The 15,728-nt window shown below is 43.1% G+C and overlaps 1 protein-coding gene across 3 annotated transcripts in view; it reads right to left on the reverse strand.

The window, feature by feature from the left end:
* Window positions 1–15,728, reverse strand: part of NEK10 (NIMA related kinase 10) — a 515,946-nt gene that overhangs the window by 126,270 nt on the left and 373,948 nt on the right. For all 3 annotated transcript variants that reach the window (XR_012244412.1, XR_012244413.1, XM_073630267.1), the window contains exon 29: window positions 8,134–8,185. Coding sequence is in view for 1 of the 3 variants with exons in the window: in XM_073630267.1 (XP_073486368.1) it covers window positions 8,134–8,185 (52 nt within the window). In the remaining 2 variants the exon portion in view is untranslated. The remainder of the gene's footprint in view (window positions 1–8,133; window positions 8,186–15,728) is intronic.

The raw sequence follows: 15,728 nt of genomic DNA on the forward strand, positions 1-15,728 counted from the left end.
AGATACCGTATATTACAAAAACAGGAATTCTAAAGTTAATATATACAGTTGGAGATCTGTGACCATGATGCAATATTAGTAACAATAGTTATATAGTAATATAGGGGCGTGGCCTGACCTGGCATGGAGAAAGACGTCTAATCCCCGAGCTCTACCTGCCACAGGAGATAGCTTCTGAAATACGGAGGTATTTTCTCGCTGCTAACCTTCTTAACTATGGGGACGGATTCCCGAACCTCTTCTGCCTCCCGCTCTCGGTCCCCTAGAGACTTAGCTGGATCACAAGGACAGAACATCCCGGAGATGTTCAGAGCCGGCAGACATAACATGGCGCCTTCCCGCCACGGGCTCCCTCACTCTCCTCAGTTATCGACACCGCCGACTGACTCGAGCGCTCCGCCGCAACAACCCCCGCATTCTCATGGCGGGGAAGCTGGAATTGAGCTCAGACCCCATCCTCCTCTTAATCTACAACATCTCCGCTCAGTCACTGATGACATTAAGGAGACCCTCTCGGCGGCCATCTCAGAACTCAGGCTGGATCTGCGTGAGCTCAATGACAGAGTGCAAGTAGTTGAACGCGCAGCGGAGAGACAAGAAGAGACACTGCACACTGTCACACCTGGGACACCTGAGACACCTGGAAGACCTCGATAACCGAGGTAGAAGGCATAACTTAAGAATCAGAGGTCTTCCAGAGTCAATAGAAGGGGAGCACATCTCACGATCTGTGGTAAGCATTTTCAACAACCTCCTGCAGCGCCCACCTCAAACCCCCATCGCTATGGAGAGAATTCACCGGCGACCTAAAGGAAGGGAGAACGATCCACCTTGGGATGTTATTTGCTGCATCGTTGATTTAAAATTAAAGGAGGAAATCATCAAACAAGCCAGGGGCATGCAGCAAATCCTTCACGAGGGCTGCCCTGTCCAAATATACCAGGATCTTTCGGGCATTACCCTGCAACACAGGCGCGATCTCAAACCCCTGCTAGATGCCCTCAGAGCAAAAAATATTGTGTATAAATGGAAGTTTCCATTCTGCCTCATGGCTTCCTTTAATGGACGTTCAGCGGTCCTCAAGGTCCCTGAAGACCTACCACACTTTTGCTCCACACTTGGCCTGCCCCTGATCTCTGTACCTCTGTGGTACGCGGCTTTCCGCCCCAGGCCATCCCATCGGGACATGCTCCGGGACGAACCCATGGAAACACAAAGTTCCAGGCACCGCAGGCATCGCTTTCCTTCTACCCTAAGGAGCCACGTCATCTACCGCTCTGGGACGCAGGAGGCTAATCCCACTGTCTCTCCGCGGTCCAGAAGAGCCCGTAGGGATCATTAATTCAGGGTTGTTAACACTCTGCCACTCTTGTCTGATCACCTAGTTCGACCCTATGACAGTCATTTGATTTTTTGAATCAGTTTTGTGTTACAAACTTTATTTTCTTTTTATTCGTTTTGGTTTTTACACTGGCAGGACCTCAGCATTATCAACCGCACCTCCTTCCTGCTCACCGTACCTCCCGCTTGCTGCTTCCACAACTCCCGACTGCATGCACCTTGTGCCTCAGACAGACCTTACCATCTGCCTTACCAGCAACACCACCCTACTATAATGGTAGGCTCCACGTGTAAATAACTGATCTCCATCGATCTACCCAACACGGAACTACATTCCCCATACTGCTTAGCAGGTGTAAGCTCCGCCTGATGTTACCGCTTAGTCCCGCCTCTCTGAACTGACTTCCTGTCATCCCCGAGACACGCTTTGAAGGACTCCTTGTATGAAGCTTCCGGCAACGACGGCTCTTCACCCGCATCTCGCCTCCTCTACACCTGCTTCAATCCTGCACTCCTGAACCCATCGGGCTCCCGTCAGCATCTCCATTGAATCCTCCACGGTATGTGAGAATCTGCACTTAGACCATTACACTTAATGCCTCCCTGTGGGCAGCACCTGATGTTACCAGCGTGCCGATCGTCTCACTCACTCTACACTGCTGGACTGTCCTGGTAATACAATTCTAACGCTATGTTTTTGTGTTATATAGTCCTACATCACGACTATGATTGTTATTATATTACATTGAATTTACATTACACCTGCTGTTTATTGTTTATAGCCTCTCTAGCTCTCTAAGCTTCACAGGGCAGTACTTGAACTTGAAGGCCTCCTCAAGAAACACACCATGTTAGATGCTTATATTTTTAATTTCTTTATTATTATCGTTTTATGCTGCAATTTGTATATGGTCATGGCTCCTCTCCCCTGCTTACGCCAACAACCCCTTTGGGTGCAATGGACATGGCCGACCTGGGGGAGATGACATGGTTATTGGGCTGTCATCTCTCACAGATCAAGATGGGGAACGACCCCACGGCTCACTATACATTACTAGGCATCCCAAAGGTCCTAATATTTTTTCAACCCATGGGGCACAATGCCTACTTCAACACACTGACAAAAGATTTCACTACAAGTCCCAGAAGGCTGCTTTGATAGCTATTTACCTCTACCAATGCCTCTCCTTGTCCTGTGGCGGCAGATCACACTCCATCACCTGTACCTTATCCCCGTAATATCCTCTTCTCTCCATCGCCTTGATTTGGGTCAACCCCCATACGGATCCGTACTGAGGTTCAGTAATCCCTATAGGGAACTGTGCCACAGGCACGCTCCGTACCACACCGACCTCTTATATTAGAGGTTTGTGGACATATAACTCCACACCTCTTCGGTACCCCCTTAGCTTCATACACGCCTCACTCGAGCTTACTCCCTGTAAAGCGGTTCGCTCCGCTCTCCCTTTACCCTCTATCCTTCCCCCTGTTCCCTTCTAATGGCGACTACCTCAAACACCCACCCACACAGAAAGATGCCTCATTCTCAACTGAATGATCTCAAATTACTCTCGGTTAACATTAGGGGTCTGAACACTCCTGAAAAACGATCTCAACTCCTTCACTCACTCAAACCATCCAAAGCGCAAATAGCACTGATACAAGAAACGCATTTTCGGACGGATTCCATCCCTAAACTACACAACAGTCACTTCCCCACGGTCTTTCATGCCTCTAACTCCAAGGCAAAATCGAAAGGGGTATCCATCCTCATTTCCAAACACTGCCCCCTCCAAGTGACTGACGTTCAAAGAGATCCGCTAGGCAGATTCCTTTTCATTAAAGGAACTCTACACCAGAGAACATTTACAATCGCCAATATCTATGCTCCCAATTCAGGCCAAGTTACCTTTTTTCTTAATACACTACAACTACTCTCCAGCTTCTACTTCGGCACCCTTATTGTCGGCGGTGATTTTAATGTCCCACTCGTCCCGTCTATTGACACTTCTACTGGGACTTCCTCCCTCACATACCGAGCCCTACGATCCATCAAACATCAACTAAGCAACCTTTTACTCCATGAAACTTGGCGCACCCTCCATCCTAAGGAAAAGGATTTCACATTCTTTTCTTCCCCACACAACAAGTACTCTAGACTAGATCACTTCTTTCTTTCCCAACAAGACCTGACGTACCTTACTAGCGCAACCATTGAACCATCCCTACTCTCAGACCATAGCCCCATCTCCATGACTCTACAATTCTCCGCACTACGCAAACGGACTCGTATTTGGCGCCTTGATAACTCATTGCTGTCTGACGAGGTCAATGTCCTCAGACTGTCTACGTGCCTCTCTGACTTTTTCTCAAACAATTCATCAACTGATGTCACTCCTGCTATTACGTGGGCCTCACATAAATGTGTCATTCGTGGAGAACTACTGTCTATAGCGGCACAACGCAACAAACTTAGGTATGCCCGTATTAACGAACTCACTACGCGTATACGCAGACTTGAACAATCACACAAGGCTTCCCTTGCAGCGGCTACTCTAACTGAACTTACTCAGGTGAGAGAGGAACTTTTAGAAATGCTAAACATTATGCTGAAACGCAAATTCGCATTGACGCATAAGCTATACTACGAATTTGGCAACAAGGCTGGTAAATTCCTGGCAAGGGCTCTCCAAGCAAGAAAGGCCTCTAACACTATCCACAAGATTAACAGTCCTGCAGGGGAGGCCTTGGTTACCAATGAAGACATAACAGCACAATTTATCCAGTACTTCTCCAAACTATATAATCTTCCTCCATCCACCCACACTATCGACACTTCAATAGACCGTCCAACTGCCATCAAAGATTTTTTAGCACAATATGGCCCCACCCCTCTTTCTCCTGAAGATGTGCAATCCTTAGACCTTCCTCTCTCGGTGACTGAAATACACACGGCCTTAAAACAGATGAAGTCGGGTAAAAGCCCTGGACCGGATGGTCTTTCGGTCAGCTACTTCACGTCCTTTGCTAACATCCTCCTCCCACATTTAACCAAAGCTCTAAACAACCTTACCCCTGATTCTGTGGCAAATAACGACCTGCTTGAAGCCCACATTACACTACTTCCCAAACAGGGTAAAGACCCCACACTGGTGACCAAGTATCGCCCCATCTCCCTACTAAACGTAGATTTAAAACTTTACGCTAAAGCATTGGCCAATCGCATTCTACCCTTCATCCCTACCCTGATCTCCCTGGACCAAGTGGGCTTTGTCCCTGGCCGCGAAGCTAGGGACAACACCACCAAAGCACTGAACATTCACCACTGGCTCAAAAAAACGTCTACACCTGGTTTTTTCCTTTCCTTGGATGCAGAGAAGGCGTTCGACAGGGTCGCTTGGGACTACATGGCAGCCTCTTTGAGAGCTATAGGCTTTCCACCACGTATGATGCAGATGGTTCTGGCCCTCTATTCCTCTCCGAGGGCAAGAATCAGGGTTAATGGGGAATTGTCGGACGCCTTCTCTGTATCCAATGGAACCCGCCAAGGTTGCCCCTTGTCGCCTCTAATATTCATATTAACCATGGAACCTATGCTTCGCAGACTGAGGGACAACCTGGCCATTCGGGGAGTAGACGTTCTACACACTCAGTATAAACTGGCAGCCTATGCTGACGACGTCTTACTTTTCTTGACAGATCCCATTACAACTTTACCAAACTTATTGGCAGACTTTACACTCTTCAAATACCTCTCAAACCTTCAAATAAACTTTGAGAAATCAAAGGCCCTCAACATCACCTTGCCAATAGCCACTGTGAACATATGCAAAAACAACTTCCCATTCAGTTTGGGAAAAATCAGACATTTCCTATCTCGGAATCAAACTTACAACAAATTTATCTGACCTATACCCCAAAAATTTTCTACCATTGATCCTCTCCATCCAAACGGATCTTCGGAAGTGGCACCTGGGCTCCTTCTCTTGGCTGGGCAGGATCGCCATAGTGAAAATGAATATTCGACCCAGATTCCTATACCTCCTCCAAGCTATACCGATCAAACTCCCGACTTCTTTTTTCCTTTCATACAAGCGTATTTGCAGGACCTTCATTTGGGCAACTAAAGCCCCACGACTTAGTTGGGATAGCTTGGCCCTTCCCAAACGACTTGGAGGCTTAGGCCTTCCAGATCTTCAAAAGTACCATTGGACCTGCCATTTAGCCAGAGTGGTTGATTGGCACAAACACCATCTTTCAAAGACTGGATTGCACTGGAAGATTCTTTCACAAGTCTCCCGATTGCCAACTCACCCTGGATTAATCATAGACAGATTCCCCAAGATTTCTCTTCCCACCCCCTCATTGGCGCCACACTATCCATTTTCAAAATGGCATGCAAACTGCTCAATACTACTCCCTCACCTGGCCCTATGATGCCACTTGACAACAACCCAGACTTCCCCCCAGGCCTAACATTAAAAAATAAGATTCTTGCTACACATACCTCACAGGCTAGGGCACACCAATTTTTTCAGAACGGATCGCTCCTCACCCAACCGTTACTCTCTGCAACTCTACCCAACTACGATATACCCTTCTATAAATACCTACATCTGAGACATTTCCTTCAGGCCACCCAACATACGTCCCATTGGCATAGAGACCACACACCATTTGAACTTCTTTGCCTGAGCACCGAACCCCAGAGTCACTTAATCTCCACGCTTTACTCCCTCCTTTTCTCACACCACAAGGTTAAACAGGACAAATTGATACGCCAATGGGAAAAGGATCTGTCCATTGATATCCCAGCCAATGAATGGGATCAAATCTTCACCCTCATGCACAAAGGCTCCATTAACGTCTCCATGCAGGAAAAAAGGTTCAAACTGTTTTCTAAATGGTATAGGACGCCTGAGAAGGTTCACCACTTCCACCCCACCATCCCCCTAACCTGCTGGAGATGTGGTACATCCAGGGGCACTCTACTACATATTTGGTGGGAATGTAGCCGGATACAACCATTTTGGAATGAAATCAATCAGTTGATCTCTCTCCAACACAATACTTGCTCCACCACACTCACGTCTTCCTGAGTCCCTACAAAAAATCCCTCACTTTACATCTCATCAACGCAGCCAACCTATGCATCCCTGCCTTTTGGAGGAACACTGCCCCCCCCCATGGTCTGAGATTGGATCCGTAGGGTGGACAGAATAGCTGACATGGAAAACCTTATCTGCCAATCCAATGACCACCCTACCAAATTCTATATCACATGGGCAAGTTGGCTACACTACAGACAAACCCAAACGTGGACATCGTTGCCCCAAACTCCTCCAAGATCTTCTTGAAGGCTCTCCTATACTCTCCGTGTGGGACAACCCCTTATAACACAACCGCCTTTTCTCGCCCCCATCTCCCATCCCAGTTCTCTCCTACAGTGTTCTCCCCGCACTGTCTCTCATTTAAACTTGCTTTATACTAATACCAGTATATCCCCTTTCCTATTTATCCCGCAAGTAAGGGCACATGTTTGCACTGCTATGAACACTACAGTTACCAGTCCCATCCCGTCTTCCAGAGTCCCTACCGGGAACTAAACAGACATCCAACCACACCACCGATCTGTACTTTATCCACTTTCCTCTCGAAAATCTCGGTCCATTCACAGCGAAGTTCCCTTTAGGGGTGAATGGTACCAGGATTGTCGCCCAGTGGTGTGCACTCCACCCACAGGCTTATCCCGGGCTCAATACTGTCTGCTTCCTATCTCGGCAGAAAATACAACAGAGATTATCTGATAATTGACAATTCCATTGTGTTTCTCACTGGTTCCCACGGGCTGGTTACTAGCCCGTGGACGTGTCACATACGCTGAAAAATAACTTAGGATTCTTGCAAGTTTACATATGTTAATGTTTGTATGTTTCTGAGACTCACTTATGGTGATCAATGCCTTTTTCATGGGCGGACAGCTTGTACAACTGCATTATAACTGCATATTATTCATCTGTAACCCTGTTTATTGAAATGTATGTTATACACCTTTTGTTCGACCATAAAATTAAATAAAATCTTTTTGAAAAAAAAAAAATATATATATATAGTAATAGGTGAATGGTACATTTATCTTAAGCTGCACTGTGTGAACAAATGTTTGCAGAATGGCTGAAATCTTGCTTCTTTTGTCTTTTTTAGAAAATGTCCACATGCAACATAAAAATATTGCAAATATAATTAAAACTTTTTTTTAATGTATAGGACCGTGCAATCATTATTGCAAAATGGATTGACATTAGGAGTTATTGGGTAACTCCAGGTTTAGAAATAAAGGAAAATTAATAAACGTTTCAAGAAAATAACTAATTTACAAGGCACAGAGCTCCTAGATAACCTCTTATATCTCTATAATAGAAATATAATAATAGATAAATAATAGTGTTTGATATATAAACAAAATAGCACATGGTTGTTTTAACAATTTTGCCTGATTTCCACCATCAAAAGTTTCCTTGTATTTATGCATTTGCTGTCTGTTTTCTCCTTTGCTGTTGTTTGCGCAACTATTGATTTTCTGTTTTTCAATGAGCAGTTTGAGTCTCAGTACTATTCGTATACAGGCAATTTATAATAAGGAAAATATTACATTCAGCACTTTGAAATATTGCCATTTTCAAATGGTGACTCACTGATGTAATCTATGATTTACCAGTGATTTCTGTGAGACCAATGGGTAAAAAAAAAAAAAGTTATTCAGCTGTAATTATTGTGTGAGATCATACATACCTTGCTTGACATATGTCTCCTCTAGGAGCACTAGCACTTCTCTTAATTGTACCTTGGGAGAGCAAATATTTATTATTAATAATATTTAAATTTCTGTATAATATAACACAATATACTTATATCCATAATAGTTTAAATATTTAATGATTAATGTTTATAATACAATAGTTACATTTGATAACTGCACACATCTTTAGTCTGTCCAAGAAATTTCCATATCCATGAAAGCATATATAATATTGAATAAATCAGCACAGTTTTATTTTCTGCATGTTTCAACATTTTCATTCTTAGCTTTCTGCTCAAAGTCTCACCTTACATATCATTCATCAATTCTTTCTTAATGGAAAACTCCATTTTAACCCCTTTTTATTACAAAAATGTCTTTCTTATTTTCCAAATCACTTTACTGGAAAATCACTGTCATTTTCTCCAATGTTACACCATAAGCCATCTTACTGCTGTTTTGCTAGAAATGTCCAAATTTCACAATAAATCCAATAATGCATTGCTTTAGTAACCACCATGTGTGCCAGATAGAAAGAAATATACTAAAAATGGAAATATAGTATATAATCAGCTTTCTTTTCTGGTTTTGCTGGAGGAACCTGATTCCTTAGCTGCTTGTTATTACATAATTTGATTTATATTTGTTTTAATATTTACTACTTTACTATATTTACTTATAAGCCATGCAATGCTGAAAAGGGGGAAATAGGGAGTGAACTATAGACTCTGTAGATATCTAGCAGTGGAAATCTAAAATGACTAAATACAATCCAATAAAAATAAATATATTGTTATTGTAATAATTTTAATGTAAATAGTCATATCAGTAAAACATGATGTTTTAAAAACCTTGCTTTTGTGCACCAGTTACTTGTTTGTTAGCAACATGCAGAACCTCCAATCTGGATGACCAAGATACTATTTTTGTGGGTGATTTCCAAAGTCCTTTCCAACATGGTTGACCCTACTGACAGTTATCAAAATCAAAGTAGAGAAACTTGCTTTTTGCTAAAAGCAGAACTCCAGAAATTATTTTTCCCATACCGTGGGACTATGCTCGCACTACACAGGGTAATTGCTTGTTTTGTTCTAGAGGAGAGGACAGCAGAGATACACAGTGCCTTAAAAAAGTATTCATACCCATTCAAATTTCCCACATTTTGACATGTTACAACCAAAAACGTTAATGTATTTTATTGGGATTTTTTGTGATAGACCAACACACAGTGGCACATAATTGTGAAGTGGAATGAAAATGCTAAATGGTTTTCAATTTTTTTTTACAAATAAATATCTGAAAAGTGTGGCGTGCATTTGTGTTCAGCCCCCTTTACTCTGATACCCCAAACTAAAATCTAGTGTTACCAATTTCCTTCAGAAGTCCCCTTATTAGTTAATAGCATCCACCTGTGTGTAATTTAATCTCAGAATAAATACAGATGTTCTGTGAAGCCCTCAGAGGTTTGTTAGTGAACAAACAGCATCATGAAGGCCAAGGAACACACTGGACAGGTCAGGGATAAAATTGTGGAGAAATTTAAAGCAGGGTTAGGTCTTAAGAAAATATCCCAAGCTTTGAACATCTCACGGAGCACTGTTCAAGCTATTATCCAAAAATGGAAAGAGTATGGCACAACTGCAAACCTACCAAGACATGGCCGTCCACTTAAACTGAGAGGCTGGGCAAGGAGAGCATTAATCAGAGAAGCAGCCAAGAGGTCCATGGTAATGCTGAAGGAGCTGCAGCTCAGGTGGGAGAATCTGTCCACAGGACAACTATTAGTTGTGCACTCCACAAATCTGGCCTTTATGGAAGAGTGGCAAGAAGAAAGCCATTGTTGAAAGAAAGCCATAAAAAGTCCCATTTGCAGTTTGCGAGAAGCCATTAGGGGGACACAGCAAACATGTGGAAGAAGGTGCTCTGGTCAGATGAGACCAAAATTTACCTTTTTGGCCTAAAAGCTAAACGCTATATGTGGCGGAAAACTAACACTGCACATCAGTCTGAACACACCATCCACACCATGAAACATGGTGGTGGCAGCATCATGTTGTAGGGATGCTTTTCTTCAGCAAGGACATGGAAGTTGTTCACAGTTGATGGGAAGATGAATGGAGCCAATCTTAGAAGAAAACTTTTTATGCCCTTTCAGACAGAATATGTGCGATCGGAGCTTGTTGTCGGAACTTCTGACCGTGTGTGGGCTCCATCGGAATTTTTCCATCGGAATTTCCGACACACAAAGTTTGAGAGCAGACTATAAAATTTTCCCACAACAAAATCCGTTCGCGGAAATTCCGACCGTGTGTGGACAATTCCGACGCACAAAGTGCCACGCATGCTCAGAATAAATTAAGAGAGGAAAGCTATTGGATACTGCCCCATTTATAGTCCCGACGTACGTGTTTTACGTCATCGCGTTCAGAACGATCAGATTTTCCGACAACTTTGTGTGACCATGTGTATACAAGACGTTTGAGCCAACATCAGTCGGAAAAAAATCCATGGATTTTGTTGTCGGAATGTCCGATCAATGTCCGATCGTGTGTACAGGGTATTAGAGTCTGCAAAAGACTTAAGACTGTGGCAGAGGTTCAACTCCCAGCAGGACAAGGACCATAAACATACAGCCAGAATTACAATGGAATGGTTTAGATCAAAGCATATCCATCTGTGAGAATGGCCCAGTCAGAGTCCAGACCTAAATCCAATTGAGAATCTGTGGCAAGACTTGAAAATTGCTGTTCACAGAAGCTTTCCATTCAATCTGACAGAACTTGAGCTATATCGCACAGAAGAATGGGCAAAAAATTTCACTCCCTAGAAGTGCAAAGCTGAGATTTATTTACAGTGAAACAAAATCCTTCCAAAGACTAGCAAACAGCAAACATGAAAATAAAAGTGAGCCAAAAAACCCAGTGACAGAATATCTGACTAATAACTAACAAACAGATGCCTAACAACTGTATACAATATATACAAAATGGGGAACACAGAAAAGCAGGGGAAAACTGGAGGTGACGGGAGAATATTGGAAAGGGGGAACAAAGCTGGGATCAGGAACAAAGGGAAGCAGGTACAAGGCATTGGGGTACAGTGTACAGGGCAGGAAGCAAGAGCAGGGTCTAAGCAAACAGAATTAGGCAGCACCAAAACAGTGGAGTGAGAGTCACTTAGTAGGGGAGGACCTAAATACCTTCCCAGAAGTCAACTTCGGGTAGAGACTGATTACTGAGATTTGCTGTCTGCTGGGGGACACCCGCTCGTGGACACTGGAACTACAACACTCCACTAGTGATGAGCCGTACACCCCCCTGTTCGATTCGCACCAGAACATGCGAACAGGAAAAAAATTCGTTTGAACACGCGAACACCGTTAAAGTCTATGGGACACGAATATGAATAATCAAAAGTGCTAATTTTCTATACCTGAGGGGTCTGGTATAGATTTTGAGGGGGACCCCACGCCATTTTTTTTTTAAATTTTGGCCGAGGTTCCCCTTAATATCCATACCAGACCTGAAGGGCCTGGTATGGAATTTAGGGGGGCCCCCCACGTCATTTTTTTTTTTTTAATTTTGGTTCGGGGTTCCCCTGTGGGGAATTCCCATGCCGTTTTTATCAATGAACTTCTATGTGTATTGTCGGACCGGCAATGCATTAATAGCCACGAGTAGTTTTAAATGACTTTTTTTCCTTTGAAATGTCATTTTGCTGTCAGACTTTTCTAAACACGGGAAACATGCGCCCCTTTACATGCATACTATAGACACCCCCCAGGTACAAAATTTAAAGGGATATTACACTTTTATTGTTTCACTTTAAGCATTATTAAAATCGCTGCTCCCGAAAAAACAGACGTTTTTAAAACTTTTTTTGCATTGATCCATTTCCCCTGGGGAAGGACCCAGGTCCCCAAACACTTTTTATGACAATACCATGAATATAAGCCTTTAAAATTAGCACTTTTGATTTCTCCCATAGACTTTTAAAGGGTGTTCCGCGGCATTTGAATTTGTCGCGAACACCTCAAATTGTTCGCTGTTCGGCGAACTTGCGAACAACCGATGTTCGAGTCGAACATGAGTTTGACTCGAACTCGAAGCTCATCCCTACCCTCCACCCAGGGAACCGCAGTGATGCCACACGGTGATCCAGGTCCCGACAGCCTGTGTACCACATTCTTCTGGTACAATTTGGTGCAAAGAGAATTACAAGGACCCTTTAATTTCCTACCTTGCATAGCAGCAGAAGGAGTATCTTCATTGGAAGGCATAGACCAGTTTGAAAGAGTCCAAGGAATGAACAAATCTACTGCAAAAGCTAGAGGATCCCTGGTCTTGGACACAAATGTGTTCAGCTTGTTAAATCTGAAGGTCCTGATATCCACATTTGGTTTCCTCCACCTTTGAAAGATATTTTGAAATAAGTCATGGTGTGGAGACAACTTCCCTGAGTCTAGGCATTGACAGCTTAGGAATCGTACCTACTGATCGTAGACTCCAGGGATGTGGACAACCAAGAGAGCTGGAAAGGTATTTTCCACCTAGGAGGGGATCAATTTAGTTTTTCTTAAAGCGGAGTTCCAGCCATTTAAAAGTCGGCAGTTACAAAAAGTGGAGCTGCTGACTTTTAACAATCAGACACTTACCTGTCCACCGTCCAGCGATGCAGGCACACGAAGCCGCGCTCCTCTCCCCCTCCTCTCAGCGGCACCGGAATTCTAACTGGGGGCACCCCGCTGTGGCTTCACAGCCTGGGCACGCACTGCGCATGCGAGCCACTCTGCATGCTGTGAATGGCCGGGCAAACTTATGGGACCTGTGACGTGTCCCAGAAGATTGCAGGGAGGGAGGGGGGAAAGGTGATCTTCCATCCTGGCGCCACGGTGCCAGGGGATGAAGTGGGAGCTGGGTGCCTCTAAAAACAGGGTACCCGACCCCCCCCCAAAAAAATTACATCATGTCATGGGGTCACCATCACTTAAAGTGGAAGTTCCATTTTTGGGTGGTACCCCGCTTTAAGGCAGATTGACTTCTGGTGCTCCACTGGTGCTTTATGTAAGCCACTATTGTAACCTTGCAGAAGGAAGGACTGGTGCTGTAGAAACAACCTGATCACACTTAGTTCCAGAATATTGATGGAAAGTTTTGACTCCTTTAAGAACCATGTCTCCTGGACACTCAGGGAGATTTGAATCTCTGCCCAAGCCTGTAAGACTGTCACCAACTTACAAACCATGTCAAGGAATGCTCATTCATTTCTCTATTGGAGACTAGAAACCAATTGTCCAAAAAAAGTTTCATAACGGGTAAATTGCTTGACAAAGTATGGCAGGAAATTAAAAATATTACGAAAATAAAGGGCTATATTATATATATTCCAATACTGGTGAAACTGGAAGGATCTGAGATAAGGAGGCTTAGGCGATTAAGGTATATAGTACAATTATTTCAGGAAGATGTGATGAAAACCTATGAGCCGCACCGCTGTCATTTGACAGTGGGCAGGCATCAACCAGTTAAGGTCTGTCTTTCATTAGGTCCCCCTTTACAGCACCCTGTGCTTCCTTAAGACCTCAGTCTCAATCTCTCTCTCCTGCAGAAATCACTTACTTCTTTCACTTACCTATATATGTATGTGTTCTAAAAAACACTTTTTGGTCACACATATATACATATACATATATATATTTTATATTTTGTTTTTTGTTTGTTACTTCAAGGTCTACCATTGACCACTCATTTATGGTGCTTATAGACACCGAATCCCCTATCAAATTTTTGATAGACATTGTACCTTTCATCAATTCTTTGTACATATGTGAATCCCGTCTATCATATTCATCTATTGATTTATGTATTTTTACTCATCATTTGTTTCTTGTGTTGCATATTCTTGCCATGTGCTCCATACTGTATTTCTAGCTGAAATTCTGTCTATATATTCTATATACTGCTTATACATGTGTGTGTGCATATATATGTATATATATACATATATATATATTTTCTTTTCTGATCTCTGTTCCACCTAGAACGCTTGAACGTGGACTGGTATGGAACACAGAAAAACGTATTTCCCATTTCAGGCCACACTTTCCAACTAGCCATTATGTTTATGTACATATGTTTTTGGCCTACCGTCCCATAAAGACTGCGCCCTGGTTCTCAAAAGCTCTGATGAAGAGGTTATCCTCGAAACGCGTCAACCGACTCTAAACACCCGCCTCAACATGGGCTTAGGTTACGTTTAACCCATTTTTAATTTCCATGTTTTCTATATTTTGTTACCTGTTTGCATGATACGTAGTATTGGTCTTATTCATTTGTTTTTATTTGCTTTTATTTTCATATGAATAAATTTTATACCTTTTGTTGTGAGCAATTGATCACGCGCCCTGCATCCATCACTCTCCATATAGTCTTACCTGACCACCACGGGGTCAGCTTCTGGGCAGCGGGACACGCAATACCATCTCTTTTAGCTTTACTACAGCTCACAATATTACTTTTTTAAACCCTAACAGACCCTCAGAAGCGCAGGAGTAATCTTTCCTTGTCCACAATTTGCATCAGCCCCTAGGGGTCTCCCGCTGCTGAGGTGAGGCCATCCCCACACGTCATATCCCTCTCTGGACGTTTATCCAGTTCAGCAGAACTTATAATCCAACAGGCCACAAAATATCACAATATTAGACCAACATGGTCCTATCTATTGAACAAAGAGAACTAAGAAGGACCTCTCTGGCAAGAGGTTTCTCTAACAGCATTGAAGCACTTGAAATATGCAACAAACCAACAGACACCACTACCAAACCAGCAACCACACCAAATAGGGAGGAACTCATGATAACACTTCTTTCCAAATTGAGAAACATTTTATAGAAAGAAATGATACAATGGTGGGACATTCTACTTTTAGAAAATTACATCAAAACAAATTGTGTACCAAGAGGTCTTAGATTAACCAAGACTTGCACCTGGTTAGATGATGATCTCAAGGATGCATGGGTCATCCAAATGAGAGAATTAAACAAAAAATTACTTCTCTCAATCATCACTCAGAGAGAAACCTAATTAAAATCCGTAGTGATTTGAAAAATACACAAGACGACCTGGCCCCCTACACAGATCTCCCATCTTTTGACGATTGGGATAAAAAGATCAATGACCAAATGGTGAGCTTTGAAACCAATCTTATCAGCAAGAAATCGGGAAAATTTGAGAGGGACAGACTCGACTACCTCTTTGGATGAGAATTTGAATGGAAAAAACCTGTGAATGCTAATGGTGTACATCCCCAAAAACCTTCATCATTCTCTCAAAACAATACACGCCCCATGACCCCTCTACGCCACACGAAACACAACACCAACAAAAGAAACACCTACAAACAGAGACCATACAGAAGCTCCCAATTACAAAACCATTCAAACAATTTTTCCAAGAGAGGGAGTAAGGGGAACTCTCTGACCAGTAAAGATCCTCAGGTGTCAGCCTTCCCCCATCCCTCCTCTTACAATGATGGGAATAAAAACACAAACAAATGGACCAAGTTACCGGACTTAAGAGAGGGCCAAACT

Source organism: Aquarana catesbeiana, linkage group LG05 (assembly GCF_042186555.1).
Source record: "Aquarana catesbeiana isolate 2022-GZ linkage group LG05, ASM4218655v1, whole genome shotgun sequence".
Lineage (NCBI taxonomy): Eukaryota > Metazoa > Chordata > Amphibia > Anura > Ranidae > Aquarana > Aquarana catesbeiana.